This window comes from Phoenix dactylifera, chromosome 14, assembly GCF_051530095.1.
Source record: "Phoenix dactylifera cultivar Ajwa chromosome 14, Ajwa_hap1_PhDact_Kaust_v1.1, whole genome shotgun sequence".
NCBI classification, from domain to species: Eukaryota; Viridiplantae; Streptophyta; class Magnoliopsida; order Arecales; family Arecaceae; genus Phoenix; species Phoenix dactylifera.
The window spans coordinates 17,794,914-17,814,779 of NC_143203.1; the positions used below are offsets into that span (position 1 = coordinate 17,794,914).

General features: G+C 45.2%; 1 protein-coding gene, 1 long non-coding RNA gene and 1 pseudogene across 3 annotated transcripts in view; 1 reads left to right on the plus strand and 2 right to left on the minus strand.

Moving 5' to 3' along the window:
* Window positions 1-869: 869 nt before the first annotated feature.
* On the minus strand, window positions 870-4,156 carry LOC149751379 (3-dehydrosphinganine reductase TSC10B pseudogene; annotated as a pseudogene).
* LOC148714899 (uncharacterized) lies at window positions 2,413-3,380 on the plus strand. The gene is made up of 2 exons (XR_016398275.1): window positions 2,413-3,103; window positions 3,247-3,380. It is a non-coding gene; the product is annotated as an uncharacterized LOC148714899 (long non-coding RNA).
* Window positions 4,157-18,462: 14,306 nt separating the features above from the next.
* GA2 (Terpenoid cyclases/Protein prenyltransferases superfamily protein) overlaps window positions 18,463-19,866 on the minus strand; it is a 49,304-nt gene continuing 47,900 nt past the window's right edge. For both annotated transcript variants that reach the window (XM_008810908.6, XM_026809956.4), the window contains exon 15: window positions 18,463-18,905. In XM_008810908.6, the coding sequence (XP_008809130.3) occupies window positions 18,582-18,905 (324 nt within the window). In that variant the 3' untranslated portion in view covers window positions 18,463-18,581. The remainder of the gene's footprint in view (window positions 18,906-19,866) is intronic.

Sequence of the window (19,866 nt, forward strand, 5' to 3'; positions counted from 1 at the left end):
CTAAATAGGCCTTTTTTAATAATAAAAAAATAATAAATGTAAAAAAATAATAAAATGCACTAGATGAGTCATGAGACCCTTAATTGGCATCAAGGAATTAGTTATGGATTCTATTGGGACTTAAACTCAATCAAGAGATGTTCTCCTACAGAGCTTCTTATCCCAACATGATCCACCAATGAGAATTGATATGGCATGTGAAGAGAAATACTTGATTAAGGCTTTAAATAACATTAACAACCCCATATGGGAAAAGTACTCTCCTAGAAAAATCAAATTCAATCAATTAAGAACCCTATTTTACAATTTACCATTTCATTTCATCAAACTCAAATTTGTCTGTAGAGACAATTTTAAAGATGACAAATTTTCTCCGTATCAAATTTTTTTAATAAAATATTGCATAGAACAACCACTGATTGCATACCAACAATAATGCATGCAAAAATTTTCTTAATTATCAAAGGCATGTGCAAATGTTCCATGTCTACTGGAAGTAAGATTTATTGTTTCAAGGAGGAAAGCTAGGATTAAGCTATAATTATCCTTTTCATTATTTTATTATTTTCCTTTTATCAGTTTACGTTACTGTTTTATTACTTATTTTATGAATTTACTATCTTACATTGACATCAAACTTAAATCATTAGTGAGTATCGTTGCTCGTTAGGAGTTACCGAATAAAGAAATCCCCTTCCTCCTCCAAAAATTATACAAAAAAAAAAAATCCTTCTCGGCAGCAAAAAAAAAAAAAAAAAACCCGGAAGGCTCCTGTCTTCCTGAATTCTGACCCAAAAATCCTTCTCGCTAGATTCCGGAGTCCCCGGCCTCTTGCCCCTTGGTTGGCTCTGCCTCTCCGGGAAAGTCAATCAGAAGTCAGAAGACTGGACGCTGAAGTCAAAAAAAAAAAACAAAAAGAAAATCAGATCCAGAAGTCAGAAGCTCACCTGGAGAGGGTGGAGGGCCGAGAAGGAGAAGAGACGTCATCACGCCGGCAACGCCGCCTCCCTGATCCCTCTTCGGCCGAGTGTGGACTACGAAGTGCCGGCCCGATGGGGAGGTCCGAGGACGGCGAATGGGTGAAGCCACGAAGGACGGAACTCGGAAGAACTAAGAAGGACCGACTACCAAAGATGGACTCCGGACTCGACGGAGGAACTCAGGAAGACAAGAACCGAGAAAAAGAAAGCCGGAAGGAAGAACTCAAGAACTGAAGAAGAAGAGCTAAAGAGTTTAGAACTTTAGACTTTAGAGGGCCCTCAGCCCTCGTGACTACGGCGGATGGTCGGAACTCGGATGGAGAAGATGGGCTATGGTCCCAGGTCCTATCATCCTTTGGGCTATGGACGGGGGACGGCAGACGAGCAGATGACTAAGACGTCTTGTCCCGTTACTCCCGTAGGCCGTATTACATGCCTGGATGCTGCCATGCTTGATGCCTACGAGCCTACGCTGGTCGTTGGAGCCTAGAGGCTGGAGCGCTGAGTAGCTCTTTCGGAGCCGGAGGCCTTCCTTTGGGCCAAGGCCTTAGGCGACTGCCTCGGCTCTGAACCCGACCCGACTCATTTGAAATATTAGATAATTTTGGATTTTCAATCCTATGAGCTGCCCCGACCTGATCCGATTCAACCCGAATCTATAAAATTATTTGGCCCGTGAGGATGCAAACAAGTTATGTTAAGGCCCACCCCAAGCCCTGTATTCCTGTGAAAATTGAAATCGTGCCCAGGCCTCGTTGAGTTAGAGGCCAAAGGCCTAAAGCCAAGCGGACGTTTATAAAAAGAAAACGAGGCCCGCAACTCGCGACTCACGAGGGTTTCCAATACCATGGAGGCAACTCAGGCGAGGGGGACAGATGGACGGATGGGCGAAGAGCCGAAGAAGGTGCGGGAGAGAAAGGGAGGGTGGAAGAGAGAGAGAAAGAGCTAGTAGATGGAACCTGGCTGGCCTGGAGGGCATGGGGGCGATGGAGGTGGGGAGGCCGGTCTCCCTGGCTTCGGCCTTCATGGTGGGATTGCGGCTTTTATGAGGTGGAAAGAGCCCATGAGGTTCATCTCAACCATGAAGTGAACCTCCTCCAGCAACTAGGCCTCCACACTACAGGAAAAACTACCTTTCCCGACTTTTGGCTGCCAACACTAAGCAGAAACGTCGGTAATTTTGGCTAAGTGCCAAAATTTGCCGACGCTTTTAGGAAGCGTGAGTAGGTATGGGCCTACGACGACGCTTATAAGCGTCGCGAATGCTCTAAGGCTAAGACGACGCTTATAAGCGTCGTCGGAAGCCATTTTGGGCACAGACCTATCCTGGGCCGACGCTTTAAAGCGTCGGCGGAAGCGACCATTTTTTTCCCCTCCCAACGACGCTTTAGAAAGCGTCGTCGGAGGCCATTATCCCCCCTTCTCCCTCCAAATCACTAACCCCTTGCCTCCCGATCCCTAACCCCTCTAGCCGCCCCCCTCCCTTTCTCTCTTCGCCGCTTGCCCCCTTCCCCCTCGTCTCTACAAATTCCTAACCCCCTACCTCCCGATACCTAACCCCTTCAGCCGCCCGCCTCTTCTTAACCCCCTCTCCTTCTCTCTCCGTCGCTCTTTCTTGATCTGAGATCGATCTTCCCTGACCAAATCCTCCTCTTCCTCAAATCCCCCTCTTCCCTCCCCATTTCCGACCTCCTCTGCCTCTACTACTCTTCCTCCCTCTCCATCACCCCAGGCGGTGGTGGGTGGGCTGGTCCCGTGGAAGGCGGCCTCATCATCGGCTCCCCTCCTCTTTTCCCCGCTTCTCTTTGTGGCATCGAGAAGCATCACGCAGAGAACGTCTCCGGCGATGATGCCTTCGCCCACCCCTTCGCCGCAGTCGAGTCCGACATCGATGCCGCCCTCCAGGTCCTCCTTCTCTTTCTCCCTTCCAGGGTTTCTTTTCCCTAATTTTCCCCTAGTGGCGCTTTTTTTCCCTGATTGGTGGATCTGTTGTGTAGAAATCGGAGATGGCGACCTGGAGAGAAAAATAGGGCGGCGGCGATGGCGATGAATGCTGAGATCCGGCGCACCAAGGCCCGGTTGATGGAGGAGTGCCCAAATTGCAGAGGTTGACGCTCAAGAAGGTCGGTTCCTCTGTGCTTTTTAATTAAATATTTCCTGAAAATTGCAGAGGTCGGCTCCTTTGCAGAGATTCTTGTTTTAGTTTCTACTTTTTGAATTATAGATTGCTTGTTCAAGAAAATTCGGATGTTTCTTGTCCGTCTAGGGGATCTTCTCCGTCTGAATTTGGAAGATAGAATTTGCCAGCACTATGTCGAATCAGTAGACCACTTATTTTCTGAGTGTAGTTTTTTCTCTACCATCTGGAGATCAATATGCTTCTTGTTTGGTGTGCTGAAATCTCATTGAACCTTTGAAAGATTGTGCTTGGACTGGACGAAAGAACTTTTTGGAAAAAAATATTTAAAAGAAAAAAGTCTTTTTAAATATTTTTTTTCTTTAAAAAAATTTATAACGACGCTTTAAAGCATCGTTAACTTGGATCTGTAGTTGACGTTGAGTTAAACCCGACGCTCTAAAGCATCACTAGATTGATTTTAGCGACGCTTAAAAACGTCGCTAAAAATCCCTTTAGCAACGCGTTTCAAAAGCGTCGATAATTTTTTTTCCACCCCGACATAGCCGACGCTTTGGCGACGTTTTGAGAAGGGTCGGAAATAGTATTGTCGACGCTTATAAGCATCGGTAAAAGCCTAAAAAAGCGTCGCCAATTAAAGCCTCTTTTTCTTGTAGTGCCAGCTCCTGAGGCACGAGCACGCCCTGGTTGCAGATGAGAACGTCGACGGGGTCGGTCTCCTCGGGGGCCCGAGCTACGACGGCAGGTCCCGGACATCAGCGGCAAGGGCGGCGGGGTCGACGCCGGTGGTGAATTGGATGGCGTCGTGGGCCTCATGAAGGCGCGTGGGGTTGCGTGCAAGGATGGAGATGCAGGCGCCCTCGGCGGTGGCGCAGCGGGTGAGGGCAAGGCCAATGCCGCTAGACCCGTCGGTGATGAGGATGTGGCGGCCCTTGATGGGGATCCGGACGTGTCGTGGGCGGACGACGACGGCCAGGAGGAGGATGAGGAGGGCGGCGAAGGGGATGACGGGGAGGAAGAGTAGGAAGAGGGAAGCCATGGATGGGTTGATGGAAAGAAGAAGAGATTTCCAAACAAACATACAATATGGCGTTTTAGTTGCCGAGACTCTTGTGCACTCCGCTGCAAATTAAATTGCTACTCTAATTGTCGTTCCCTATGCTTCCCCTTCGCACGGAATTCCTTCTGCAAGTGGACAGGGCTGCAAATGGGTTGGGTCTAGTTAGATCCTGAGTGACCCCGATCCGACCTAATTTCTTGTTCGGATCTTAATTTGGATCCAGACCCAACCTAGTTAAAAATCGGATCGGGTTGGATTGGGTCCATGCCTACAAATTTTGACTCGACGGGTCACTCGGGTCGGGTTGGGTCTGGGTTCGAGTCCGGATCTATGTATTTTTATATTCAAAGTTCCATTATATAATAGTAAATAACATCAAACAAAAAAAAATGCGTCGGGTCGTGTCAGGTTTGGGTCCAGGTCGAGATTGGGTGGACCCAACCCGACACAAAAAATAGAACGGGTCCAAATTTAGGACCCGACCTAGCCCCACAGGTTGTAAAATTCGGGTCGAGTCGGGTTGGGTCACGAGTCGATCCAACTCATTTACAGCCCTACAAGTGGACCCTCTTTTGCCTCCCTCCCCCCGACACTTCGGAAACCCTACCTTATCTCTTCCACCTCGCCATCCCCCGAAACCTCCTATTTTCTAAAACCATAGCTGGCTATTCCGAAGCTCATCGACGATGATGACAAGCGGTTTGGATATGGCCTTCGTTGAACTCATTAAGAAAAACAATAAGTCAGTCATCGGCAACGGCAACAGCCAGAGGAGGGGAAGAGGGTTGAACTCCTCTTCCTCCGATTCTCCAACCGGCCTAGGAACCACCCCGCACCAAGCTCTACATCTCCAGCTTGGATGAGGTGTCTCCAACGAGGACATCAAAGAACTCTTTTCTTATGTTGGTGACCTCAAATGTTGCTGGATCCATTATGATAGGAGCAGAAGATGAAAGAAAATGGCTGGAGTTTTTTTTTCAAGGTGAGTGGATACAGTCCTGAGGTCCCTTGAGCAGCTATTCAGGAACTTTATTTGGGGAAGGTGCAGTGGCAGAGGTGGAGTCCATTTACTGGCATGGGATGTTGTGTGCCAGCCAACTAGCTACGGAGGTCTGGGGGTGCAGTCCCTGATGAAGACGCGGGAGGCCCTAGCGGCTAGACATGCAGTTAGATTTGTGCTTGAGCCCGAGAGTATGTGGTTCTCGCTAATGAGGGCCAAGTATGGTGCCTTGGCTCCCGGGGTGCAAGCTGGTCGTCACCACTCACCGATCTGGAGGGAGATTTGCACTAGAGCAGGGGTGGTGCTTCCAGAGATTAGATGGATCATAGGTGACGGTCGGTCTATTAATGTGCTGGAGGATAGCTGGGTGACCGAGCTGCCGATCTGTCGCATGCCGACCATGGTGGATTCAACGAGATTAGCAGGCTGCAAATTTAGCTAGCTATTGACCTTAGAGGGGGGTCGATGGAGGGAGGAGATGATTCGGAAGGTTTTTGGGGAGCAACTGGCGGAGTCGGTTCTGTCTCTTTCGATTTCCGTCGGTGGGGGGGCGACAGGCTAGTATGGGTCCCGATGGGACGAACGCGGGTGCGTGCTAGAGATCTCCATGCCTTGATCGGTAGGGAGCCAGCTCGTCAGATTGAGGGTGGTTGGATATGGAGGTTACGGATTCATCCGCGAGTGGCGTTATTCATCTGGAAGGTGGCCTGGGGCTGCCTTCCTATGAGGAGCTTGTTAGTCCGGCATGGCATGGCGGTCTCTTAGTGCTGTGAGGAGTGTGCAGATATTGAGGAGACGAACGAGCATGTCCTTCTGCAGTGCCCCAGAGCCAGAGAGATATGGAGGAGGTCACCGGTCCTACTATTCGACTCGATAGTCTCTGCGCAGGATATGATTCAGATGCTGAGAGCTTCCACGCAGAGTCCCCGATATACTGAGGTAGGAATTTTGGTGGCATACTTGTCCTACCACATCTGGTTGGATAGGAATGCCAGCCTATTTGAGGGGAGGAGGTCATCCCCGAGGAGGGTGGTGGACAGAGCGACGCTATATGCGAGGGAGGTCCTTGCGGCTACCATTCGATTTTCTTCTGGGATAGTCAGGGACATCTGGGGTACTTTCCACGCTGCTTCAGCGCCCCGATTTGCCCTTGTTTCTTAGGTACCCCCACCCCTTGGCTATCTCAAAGTAAATTTCAACGGCAGTCAGTCAGTGGATGGTGTGACTGGAGGGATTAGATTTGTGATCAGGGACTATCTTGGTAGGTTGATAGCAGCAGGAGGGCGGCGCACGCTAGGACTCACAATGGTCAGGGCAGAGCTGCGAGCTGCTTGGAAGGGTATATCCTATGCGTGGCAGGTACTTGGTGTGGAGCGGGTCTGCCTTGAGGGAGACTCATCTGTGGTTATCGACTGGCTCTGAGGGGTGGATCGGTTTGGGGATGGTCATCCCCTCATTCGGAAGATCCGTAGGGTGGCGCGATTGATGGGCGGTGCTCAGATAGGACATGTGTTCAGGGAGGCGAGCAGAGCTGCAGACTAGGTCGCCTCTTTTGTTGCTCGGCATTCCGGGGATGTTACTTGGACGTCTGTCTTCGACGTTCATCCTTATTTGCAACTTTTACTTTTCCGCGATTTAGCAGGCTGTACTCATGTTAGAGTTATATGAAATGAGTAGCTGCTTTTACCACAAAAAGAAAAAGGGTGAGTGGATACATGCTCTAGCTATTGTAAAGAGGTATAGTTTACGGAGGGTGTGTACAATAAAAGTGCTAGCCTTTAATTTTGGAATAATAGTTGTTATTGTTACAATAAGAGCTATTATCGTTACAGATAATATGGAATTTTTTATCAAGATCTGAACCCGAATCAAACCCAAATTTTTTGGGTTGGATTCGAGTTATACAAGGACCTGACCCGACCTGAATGACCCGTTGGGTCAAAAATTATAGTCGTGGACCCGAAACGACCCGACCCGATCTTCTATTGGGTTGAGTCTAGGTCTAAAATTAGGATCCGAACAAAAAATGGAATTGGGTCGGGGTCATTTATGATCCGGTCCGACCCGACCTATTTACACCCCTACTAATATCCTCTGCGTCCATGGCCAAGCTAGCTTTTAAGAACTAATAATAATATAGAATCAAAGGGTGGTAATATATTCAATATGTGTGAGAATCGGTCCAATTGGCCTATCCTGGATTGAAGTCGGCAATGCCCATCAACTTCAGTCGAAGAGGATGCATTCCTCTGCCCAATCCTCCGGCTGTTGGATAAGGCCACAGCAATCGTGACCGGTGACGACTTAGCCGGGCTGGTAAAAACGGTCGGCGGCCGTTGGGGCCGCTGCAACTGACGGTCAGCCTTGTCCTTTTGCCGACCGAATTTAAACCATTCTGAAATCATTCAAATACCTCTTATCCCTTGCAATGGATCACCACCGAGCTGCCTCATCTTTTCTTCCTCACCTCCGACGGCCATCGTGTCGCCATAGCCGAGCTCCGCCACCCCCAAAACTCTCCTTCTTTCTCTAGCTCACAGGTTCCCTGTTCCAAGCTTCATCAGCCTCTCTTCTTGCCGGAATCCGTCGGAATACGCCATGGTCGGCCGAATCTGCCATAGTTGTTGCATGTCGGTGAGTCCCTTGCTCCCTCTTTGAGGTACTTTGGCCAAGGAAACTGCCACAATGGCAGCTAGAGACGCTGCCCCTCTCTTCACCTCCCTCACTCTATTTTCTATGCAGGCGATCGGAGTGCCACTGCACAACGGAATCGCGGCCATCTCACCGGAACACCATGCCGCCTTGCTCCACCCTCTCCCTCCTTCTCCTTTGTATGGACATGAACTCAAGCATCTCTCTCTGTTTTTGGGCCAAACCGAGATCTTTTTTCTCAAATTTTTTTTCCACCTCTGCCAGCCGTCACCGCAGTCACCACCACCACCATAGTGGTCGTCGCTGCCGGCTCTTCAGTGTTGTGCTACCAGATCTCTGCATCCCCTCCCTTAGCCTCTCTTCTTTCCTCTCTTCCTTTTCTTCTCTTCCTCCTTCAAGTTTTCTTCTTCTTTTAAGTTTTTCTTCCCATCTTTTACTCCCTTATTTATTAATTTCTATAAAAGAAAAAAAATTCTGATTTTCTTCTCTAGTTGTTAATTTCTTTTTTCTGCCCATGGTCCAAATGAAGTAATGATTTATGCCACTGATAGACTAGACCCAGACCCTTGACTGAACCTGAACTAAGACTCTCCCTTCTTTCTATTTTATCAATGGATCCTAAATTGAGTTAGAATCCTTTTAATTAGTCTAATTTTCTAACTTAGGAACTATGATTTGATCAGGTGGAAACCCGGACCCAAATAGTGAAGAGGTGTGAATGAGACCACTTTATTTACTTTAAGAAACCAAAATTCCTACCTCCTAGTAAAATTCATGCTTTGATCCAAAGGATGGTCCAGAACTGGAGATGTTGGTCTAGTGTCGATAGGCTAGACATGGACTGGACCCTATCTTAGGACCTTTCAAGTTGTTGTATGATGCTTTATAGAAATCTAAGAAGATATTTAATTATTTTAGGTCTTTGGACGATTTTCTGAATTGGTGGTTTTCGAGAGATTTAGGGAGGAACTTGTATGTTACCTCTACCACTAGTGTTTAATCATGATCCAATTTGCACTATTTGAAAATTAATCTATTGCTATTATATTGTGCTGAAATTAAGTATCATATACATGTTTCATGAAATTGATTTGTAAAATATTGGATCAAGTATGATATGAATTACTTGGGCATGTATCATATTTTATTGCATAGATAAATATGTTGATAATATTGTATTCTAATTTTGCCACTCTCTTATCTGACTATGATCACACGGGCTTAGGGTCTAGTCCACACGGGCTTAGGGTCTAGTCTCCTTTCGAGCCTCTAGTAGGGCGATCACTGGCGCATGCCGGCTGACGGCATATTGTAATTAGGAGTTAGTTTTCTTTTGGCCTAGCCAGTCAGGGTTTATCGCTAGCACATGTTGATATAAGCATGTTCTCCATGTGATTTCAGAATTAGTTTTCTTTCGGGCCTCCAATGGGGCGATTATTGGCACATGATCGGCGGACAACATGTTGTAATCAGGATCTAGTCTCTTTTGGGGTTTGCCATAGGCCGATTGTGGCCATAGTCGTAGAGACTAGGAGAGTGGAAAGGACGGTCCAACCTTGGTTGATTTGAAAATGCCAAATGCATTATTTAGTTTTTGAAATCTATATATATATATATATATATATATATATATATATATATATATATATATATATATATATATATATATATATATATATATATATATATATATATATATATATATTTGATATGTTTCATGTATTCTTTGGCATATTGTTATTTATGGAAAACCATGCAAAATTTTTTCTTACATAATATACTTGATCTTACTAAAGATTTTGGTAATTTACTAAGCTCTGAAGCTCATTATCTTCTTCTATTTTTTTTTATAGATGTAGTCAAGTAGACGGTGCTTGGGACCCAGCAGTAAGGAGCTTAGAGTTTAGAAAATATTTATGTAGTATGTTTTAGAATAATTTGATGTATTCTTATTATTAATAATTATGGACTATTAAATAAATTTATTAGATTATTTATTTCCATCACTATCTGAGTTTGAAATGACATATTTGTGTGTGAATAAAAGATAGGCCTCGCATTATCTCCTAGGCATTCCTCTGGGATTCATGTTGTCGTGTCACACGGTTAACTCAGATAACATGCTCGGAGGCATGACAGTATGGCTTAACTTGATTCTTTGCCGAGGACAAACAGATACAGTCAGCTACATATCATATCTGGTAGCATCTTTTAATCTGTATATCGATCATCTAAGTGGGCTTTATGTTAACAAACTTTTCCCTACCTGTGGGGTAAGATCCGAAGAAAACCTTAATCATTGTCAGTGTTGTGGTTCAAATTTGGCCTGAGGGTGACCACGCCGGAACAAGCCGAGAAGACGCCGGCCGGGATGGAGAAAAAGGGCCACCTCGTGTGCTCCAAGGTACCTGCACAAAGCCTTGGCCGATGATTCCGGTGCAGGCCCTCCAATGGCTAAGTTAACCGGGCATTTAGAGAAGTATTTGAGTGCCTTGGATGGACTCTTGTAGCTTAAAATAGCTTATAATAGCTTGCCGAAGGCCTTTTCCTATTCTCTTTTTATAGGGCAAGGGTTTTGGCCGTTACCTGAAATTTTGGGTCGGTTCGTGATCAATTGGCCATCAATTAGGGGCGGCGTAGAGCACGGAGGTCAATCCTATGGGTGGAGAATTCGGGAGATATCTTTCTGAATTTGTTCTGAGAGTCCACCACGTCATTCTAAGCGGAAGTGGTTGAGAGAGCACTCACTCCGAGGCATTACCTAGTGGTATGCGAGGGGCCAGTCATCAATGCCCTACCCCCTGAGGTGGCCGTCATAATGACCGGCCTTTAACACCGCGATCCAGGAAGATCTGTTGAGGGAGCTTCTGGGTCTACCATGTGACACGATCTGGCCGCTTGGCCGCCTGGGCATTGAATATGCGGGATCTTCGATGAGATCAAGGTTGACAGGGCCGAGGTTAGCTCGACCTTCAATGGGGTCTAAGGTCGGTCTGGCCTCTGGCTGAGGTCGGCTTGGCCTTCGGTAGGGTTTGAGGTCGGCCTGGCCTCTAGCTGAGGTCAACTTGGCCATTGGCAGGGTCCGAGGTCGGCATGACTCTTGGCGGGACTGAGGTCTAGCTTGCTCGGCTCTCTAAGGTCTGCTCGGCTAGAATTGGGTGACTCCACGCCGGAGTAGGACAATCCATTTTGCCTCTCATCATTTGCCCCCCAACTTTCGAGTTCGAGTCATTCTTTATTTCGAGCGAAGGAAGTAACCAAGTTGTCGATCGTCCTATGCTACAGCAACATGTCTGTGAAGGTGTATATGTCGTGTGGGCTGCATCTCTCTTATCTTTGGAGCTAATCGACTTCAGGCCGAGCTTGGATGGTTCGAGCTATCACGTCATTTCCAGCGGAAGTGGTTGAGGGAGCTCTTCAATGCGTTGTACGCGCGCTCCCTTTCGAGGTATTATCTGATGGTATGCAAGGGATCAATCATTAATGCCCCGCCCCCCGAGGCAGCCATCATGATGATCGGCCTTTAACACCACGATCCAGGAGGATCTGTTGAGGAAGCTTCTGGGCCTGCCATGTGGCATGATCTGGCTACTCGGCCGTCCGGACAGGCCAAACAGAGCCGTTGAGGTAGGCTATATAAGGCGTTCGGGATGCCTTAGGGCCCCCATCTATCCTTCATTGCTCTCACTCTTCTTCTTCCCGGCCGTCGTCCTCAAGCTCTTCTTCGAGTATTTTTGGTGCTTTTCGGTGAGTTTTGCAATGGACTTTTGTCCTTCATCTTCAATTTCGGGTGGTCTTTCTCTTTTTTCAGCAATCATTTTTAGTGAAATCTTGGGTAGGGGTCTTTTTCCTTCTCGGTCACGCGGAGAGTTATTCCTTTTTTCTTGATTTTCGGTGAGCAAGGCGGAACCCTTGATGTCAGATGCAATGGGTTCTCCTGCGAGAGCTCCTGAGCCCGATGCAGATCCATCCCGAGCTCAGACTTCTTCGGATGTGGAGGAGGTCGAGCTCGAGCTAAACCACAGTCCGGGCGGGATTGGCTCGAGTCTGACCGAAGAGGAGCTGGGCTTGGTTCGGGCCCGATTCTTCTTCCCATGCGAGTTCACTCTTGAGCTCCCAGGGCCCAGGCTCGAGTCACTGACCCTCCTCGAGGTCAGATCGGGGCGTATGTGGAGACGCTCCAAGCCGGGTTGAGGTTCCCTCTTCACTAATTCATGAACGAGCTTCTAACGATTTATCGCCTCGTACCTATGAAGCTCGCTTCGAATTCATGGAGAATAATCATTGGCTTCCTCTCCCTTTGCCTTGCTCATGGTCTTCCCACCTCGGTAAACATCTTCCGAGGTTGCTTTGTGTTAAAGGCAAGCTCTGTAGACAAAGAGTGGTGGTACTTCTCTTTTTGGAGAAGCCACATACTCCTTCGAGGTACTCCCTCCCCCATTCATAAGTGGAAAGATAGATTTTTCTTCCTTACCTCCAAGCGGCCATGGGGGTTTGACCTAACCTGGAGCTTACCACTGACCACGGTGAACAACAAGGCCCCCAAGTTGTCACAGTCCGAGCAGGAGACTCTTGACAAGCTGCTCGGCCTGGGAGGTACTCTGAGGCTTCCTGACCTGCTCAGCAAGGAGGCCTTGTTGAATGTCGGTCTGAGCTCGGCCCATCTCGAGGGTAAGGGCAACGCGGTCATTTTTCTTTCTTTTTCTTTTCTCCTTTCTTATACTCAATTTTCATTAAGATTCCTGCTATCAGAAATTGCAGGAATGGTCTTCAATGATGAGACCTTGATGGCCAAATACAACAAGAGGATGGCCGCCTTGGGTGGAGCTCAGCCTGAGTCGAGGTCAAAGAAGCCGAGGGCTACATCTCCCTCCGGTGCCGTGCAGGGCGAGCCCGCTCGTGTCGACACAACCGGACCTACTTGGCCAAAGAAGAAGAAGCCCCAATGGCCCAAGGCAACGAGGGCCTCGCCGACCAGGGCTAGGGAGCCCTCATCACCTGGGACCAAGCAGGCCCCACCGACTGAGGCCAAGCAGCCCTCGCCTATGGAACAGGCAGTCGCAGCGCCTGGTGGCAGAACTCAGAGGGCCTGCAAGGTCATCCGATCATGCATGTTAGGTTCCGACCCGAGGAGTGGACTCGAGGTCCCGACCTCTCTGGGCCTCCGAGCTCATCAAGAGCTGACCCCGCTCCCTCCGAGCCTAGGAGGACACCATTCCCACATACGTACGTATATGCATATAGATATATGTATATATATACGTACGTATATGTATATATATATATATATATATTAATATATGTATATGTATGTATCTACACGTACGTACATGTATATATATATCTATATGTATACATACCAGGGAGAGAGAAAGTATTAATTGGGGGGTTGAGAGGGTGAGTTAATGTGGGATTGTAAAAAGACATAAAATACCCTTAAGAATTATAAAAAGTAAGGATATTTTTTTTACGAAAAAATGGATAGATTGATAACCTACCATAACAGAGAGTAGGTTATCAATCCCCTATACATACGTACGTACGTATATGTACGTATAGATTCATACGTACGTATATGTACGTACATATATATATATATATGTGAGAGAGAGAGTATTAATTAGGATGTTGAGAGGGTGAGTTAATGCGGGATTGTAAAAAGATATAAAATATCCTTAAAAGTTATAAAAAGTAAGAATATTTTTGTCCAATGAAAATGGGTAGATTGATAACCTACCACAACAGAGAGTAGGTTATCAATATATATATATATATATATATATATATATATATATATATATATATATATATATATATATATATATGAATGGAACGATTGCGATTCTCTGCTCGTGCGTTATGGGGCGGAGACTTCGTGGCCTTGAATGAATGGCCTCCGATCTCGCTCAACCGCCGCGAGCATCGCGGCGGTGAACGGGCCACAACCATTTCGAAGACCGCCTATAAAAAAAAAAAAAAGAAATAAAGAAAGAACCCCGAAAGGCTCACTCGTTCCGGGAACCCCCTCCTCGTTGTTCTCTCCTTATCCTCGAATCAGGATGTTGCCAAATCTGGGCACTCCGGCAACCTGATGTTCGCCGCCGTCCTCGCTCATGCTAGCTACCTCCGGTATCCTCCGCCGGTGCCTCTCCTCGCCGGACTTCACCACCCGCACCCCCTACTCTCATTAGTGAGGTAAGATCCGTCTATTCCCCCTTTCTTTACTGCCTTTCCTCCTCCCGATCCACTCGGAAGAATAGATCAAATATAAGAAAGAAAGAAAGAAAGAAAGAAAGAAAAAGAAGAAAAAGAAGAGGAGAAGGAGGAGGGGGGAATGGCCACTCACCGGTGGATCCTTGACCGTGGCGTCGCCGGCCTCGGGTCAGTCCTCTCCCGAGTATCCCTCTTCTCTGTGGGGAGAAGAGGGGGCTGGCCGCCGTAGGCGCGGCCGCGGTTGCTGCCGGCCGCAGCCCGACCCCTCCCGAGAGGGGGAGCTTGCCCTCCTCCCTTCGTGAGAGAAGAAAGGAAAAGAAAGGGGGGATCTCCCCTTTCCCTCTTCACAGGAGGAGAAAGGAGAGAGGAGAGGTTTTTGAAGAAGTTGGGAGAAAAGAAAAAAATATGGTAGGCCAGACCATTTTAAGGAAGAAATTATATGGATCATAGTTACATCTAAATGTGAAATTAGGTTATTGGATTCAAGACCCAATAACCCAATCTAAAATCAAAAAACCCTTAGGGCTCGTTTGGTTCGCGGGAAAAGAAGGGGGGAAAGTGTGGTCAACGGAAAAGTAATTAGATGCCTCTTGTTTGGTTGGAGTTTTCAAAGAAGAGAGAAGGGAAAGTTGAATTCCCATGGGAATATGATTCCCACATTTCATGGGAAAGTCTTTCCCATGAGAAACATGGGAAAGTTACTTTTCCATGAGGCAGGAATTACTCCATTTTTACTTTTTCCCAAAAAGTCCCTTCAGCATTAAAGAAGCATTAAAGAGACATTAAAAACCTAATTTTTATTAAGGGCATAATAGGAATTATACATAACTTTCCTAGGAAAGTGGATGGCCAACCAAACATAAGCATTTTGGAAATTTGTCACTTTCCCATGGTCAACCAAACATGCCAAAAGTACTTTCCTAGGCATCCTCTTCCTAGGAATTTGTTTCCCAGGAATCATATTTGTAGGAGGAAAAATGCTTTCCGCGAACCAAACGAGCCCTTAGTATGGAAGAAATGACCTTAATAGGCCACGGGCTGAATTATTAAAATAGGCCTGTAATCAAATTGGGCTCGGTCCGAGCCAAGTAGTTGTGAACTCAAAACTAAACTAGGCCTAAAAAGCCCAAATCAGATATTAAAATAAAAAAAAGGGTGCTTGTGACAAATTTTTTTTGGTCCCACTAATTATGGCATGGTAATTTTATCTCCAATTGTCTTCCCTAAACATTGTGACTTACACCAAGCACCTTGCATCACATGGCGGAACTTTTCATGTCTATGAAGTAGAATCTCTAAAGCATTACTCAAAAACAAATGCATAATATGACCATGATCCAGTGGACGTCAGGGTCAAAGGCACATGATGTTTGGGTGCAAACCAACTACACAGAGTTGCTGATGGGTTTGGTCCGCTCCTAGTTTGGCATGAACGTGAGCAAATTGCTCATGGTCTACATTCTAAACATACCCAACACACTAATTGAGCTTGGTTCAGATAGGACTACATCGGACCCGATATTTGATTCTGTTCGCATCGAGATTGAAACTTCTAGTTCTCTTTAGGTGGGATTGGTTCATTGAGGTTAGGTTCCATCTAGTTGGGAATTAAGCTGCTGTGTAGTTTAGAGGCCAAATCCAATACATTTAAAACTTATATTGGAGATCAACTCCATGGCACGGTTGAAAGGGTATTAAAATAATAAGAATGATATTGAAAAGACTGTAATTACACATGTTCTAGTGAAAAACGTGTTTACACCATATGTGAAACGTAAAGCATACATTTTTGAATACTGAGCTCCACATCAATGGATGAGCTCTGTACGCATTGATGGTAATTTTTCTTTTTTTTTTACTAAGTTGATATTATGACAAACCTTTGAAGAAGAACTGTAAGCCATCTAGTTCTCCATGAAGCCGATGCGAACAGTTGCATGATGCTATGTTCCAATTTTCCATTTGCTCGATTGGAAACTTCAATGAAGATGATGCATCAAGTAACAACTTTGCTTTCAAGTATTTGCAGATGTTTCTCTTATTTCGCACTTAGTGGAGACTCTCTCTCTCCATCCAATCACTCGAGTGAAGGAAGGATTTAAACCCAAATCGTTAGATCTCATAATCTATTAACTATACCGATTGTACTAGTTGATATCCAGACACATGTTAACGAGAACAATATCTAGTGAAAATACATATGATACTTCTAGCTCCGAAATCGAAACGAGAACAATATCTCTAGGTCTATTCAGTGGATGGGAGAGAGAAAGCCCTACCCCTCCAAAATTTATAAAAAATCCTAATAATCATAGAAAACTTGAGTATGTCATATCGTGAAAAGTATTGATTGGACTCTTCTTGATAGTTTATTTCCCAATTGAAAATTGTTTCCAAGTATGCCATATATTCCATTAATTAGGAAGGTTTATTATGCTCAAGTTTTATTCATTCCATAGTTTTCATTTTTTTTCTTTTCTTTTTCTTTTTTGTTATAGTTGTACTAAGACCTACTCCTAGAGGCAGTGCAGTAGATCTTTAGTAGATTATTTGATGAGGAGTCAGAAAAGAAGAAGGCAACGACGAAGAAGAGAGCATTAGAGGGAAGAACAACAGAGGCGTTACAGATGCAATTGTGCTAAGACCTACCCATGAAGGTAGATTGTTCGATGAGGAGTCTGATAGAGAAGAGAGCATTGGCGGGAAGAACAGGAAGGGTGGTGCAAGAATCGAAGAGGAGGGGGATGGGTAGTTGCCAACTTGCCATTCCATCTGGATGAGGATTCACCCACCAACGTTCTATTGAAGTGCGAGCAGAGCCATGCACCGCCGTCGTGGTAGTAGGACTCCGTCCTTGACCCTTGGTGAATGCTGCTAACCACAACCCACCATGGCTGGGTGGCGAAATCCTGAAACCACCTAATGAGCTTATTGTATAGTGTTGCGGGGCGGGAAGGGGCCTTGAATTTAGTCCCACATCGGCTAGTAGTACAAAGGTTCTGTGCCTTAAATGGAGGGTGGAAATCCTTTCCTCTCGAGGCGTCTTTTGAAGGACAAAACCGTGAGGGCAGTGGTCTCCCCCCATCTGCGCTGGATGCACGGGCCGGAGCGCCCAAAAGGCAGTGGTCTCCCTCCGTCTGCGCTGGATGCGCGGGCCGGAGCGCCCAAAGCGGACAATACCTCGGGAAGAACGCAGTCCTCTTTCTCTGCTAGCTTAATGTGGGCTATGCTGTTGTGTGAGGCTCCGGCCAAAAGTCGTCCCCGCAACAGATGGCGCGCCAGGTAGGGGGCGCCTCCTCCCACCGTTGACTACCCCTTAGGATTGCGGAGGCTCAAGAACCTTTCCGCTGGGGGGGGCTATGTTGCGGAGGAGGGAGGGGGCCTTGAATTTAGTCCCGCATCGGTTAGTAGCGGAAAGGTTCTGTGCCTTAAATGGGAGGTGGAAATTCTTTCCTCTCGAGGCGCCTTTTGAAGGGCAAAACCATGAGGACAGTGGTCTCCCCCCATCTGCGCTGGACGCATGGGCCGAAGCGCCCAAAGCGGACAATACCTTGGGAGGAACACAGTCCTCTTTCTCTGCTAGCTTAATGTGGACTATGCTGTTGTGTGAGACTCCGGCCAAAGACCGTCCCCGCAAAAATATAGTACTAATATTAGTAGCAGAAATTAGCTTTCTCTCATCTTTGCTTTCAAATTGATCGATATTTTTTGTTTGTTGATATGCTCTATTTCATATATCTCCTATTTGTCAATATGTTTTTATGCTTCTTATTTAATATTTTTATGTAAATATCTAAGAGTTTATAATTATTCCATCATTCGATGTACCTCGAGTAAGATTTGTAACAAAAATATCAATTAATAGGAGTCCGTCACATGTGAAATCACAATTCTAAATGGATTATACACGAGAGCTGTGGTTGTCTACAATTTCAGGTCTAGCATCTTTGCCCTTTTAGATCTTTTATTTAATCCATGCATCTTGAGTTATACCAGTAGAATTTGGGTTGGATACAGTGATAGATATTCGAAACATCACCATGTGGGGTTGGTTGATGCCCTTTTTCCTCTCTTCTATCAATTAAATTAGTCATTGGCTCTTGTTTTCCATCCTTCTATGAATTTTAAGACATTTTTTACTTCAATTAATTTTAAATTTTTATTATTTACAATATATTTATGCCAATTAAAATTTCTTGCTCGGCTATTAAATAAATTTAATTTAAATTTTTATTATTTTCCATGCATCGTACAAGTATCATACTTGTTCTCTATTATTTGGATAGATAGACAAATACTCAAAAAGTATAAAATGTAATGCATACTCATAATTTGTGGACAGCAGCTTATTTAATAATCAAGCTTAGATCATCCAGCATCATGACATAACAAACTAATAATATGATGCTACCACATCATGTTGAAGATCAAATTGAATCTTAATTGGATCACTCTGTTCAATAAAGAGAACTTTAGAAGTGTCTAAACAACAATTCATGCACCTTTTCATTTTAGAACACATTGAAATAAATCTTTTTATCAATTAACAAGTGAAAAAATGTGACCAACTTTAAGTGGTTCATAAATCACTGCATTCACTGCACTAACCATTTCCGTTGGTGATGTGAATCCATCATTTTTCATATAAAAGAGGTGCAGTATTCTGCTCATCTTCCAAAATAGGTCCTTGCAAGCTCTTGGAACCACACTTCCCTCATTCTGCAACACAAGCCTCAGCAGTTCTGCTCTGCTAGAGTCAACAATGCTCTGAATCTCCATAATAGCCTCTTCTTCAGAAGCCGAACCAGAACCATGAGCAATACGAAGCAACACACTACTCAGCTTCCCTTCTTTGCCTTCCCTCTGTCAATATACTCATTAGTTTCAAAATGAAATACGAATCCACAAGCATAAGAAGAGCTTCATAGCAAGGATATTAACCTCCACTAATATCGTAACGTAGAATCAACCCTAAGCAATATATTACCCAGAACTAGAAAACTACACAGTGGTCAATAACTCAATATAGTAAGTTCGAGGTTAGTCTAACTCCTAGGAGGCAATCCCACTTTATTCCATTTTAGCTGCTGCTATTTGAACATGCCTTCACTTGTCCTTGTGATCAAAAGAAAGAACACTATAAATTTTTTTAAGACATCTTGTTCTTCAAGGGAGCAGGTATTATTTAGTTATATGAAACATAAATAGAATTAGGAAAGATAAAGTCGAAACTATTGGGTAGGACAAAATAACAATTGAGGCTATAGGGAGAAAGGTTATTTATAAGTAGAAATTTAAATAGTTTTGTTGGAGAATTTTGTTTATTACCATGTTCACTCTCCATACTTTCTCAATATTTCAACAGTTGCTTGATAGCTTCGCTTTCATCAAGGTCATCCCTATACTAAACAGCAAGTGCAATTGTTTTTCATGTACGTTTTCTATAACACCGAAGGGCATTGCAACAAATGGAGTAACATCCACAAGTTCTAAGAATTTAAAGATGCAAATGATTAGACAAGATTCTAGAGTGATGCTGGAAAAATAGAGGGGAAAGACAACAACAAACACTCCAACACCAACTAGTAATTTGAGAATAGTTGTAAACCCAAAATTCCCAAGAACAAGAACAATGGATAGATAAAAACTCACCACCCAAAGAAATCCACCCAAGGGATACAGAATTTGATGGAAAAAGAAAACTCACCACCCAAAGATATCCACCCTAGGGATATAGAGTTCTAGTAATCACCACTCACAGATAATCTCCTCGAGATACAGTGCAAGAATACGCTCACCACCCAAAGAAAAGCATAGAGATACA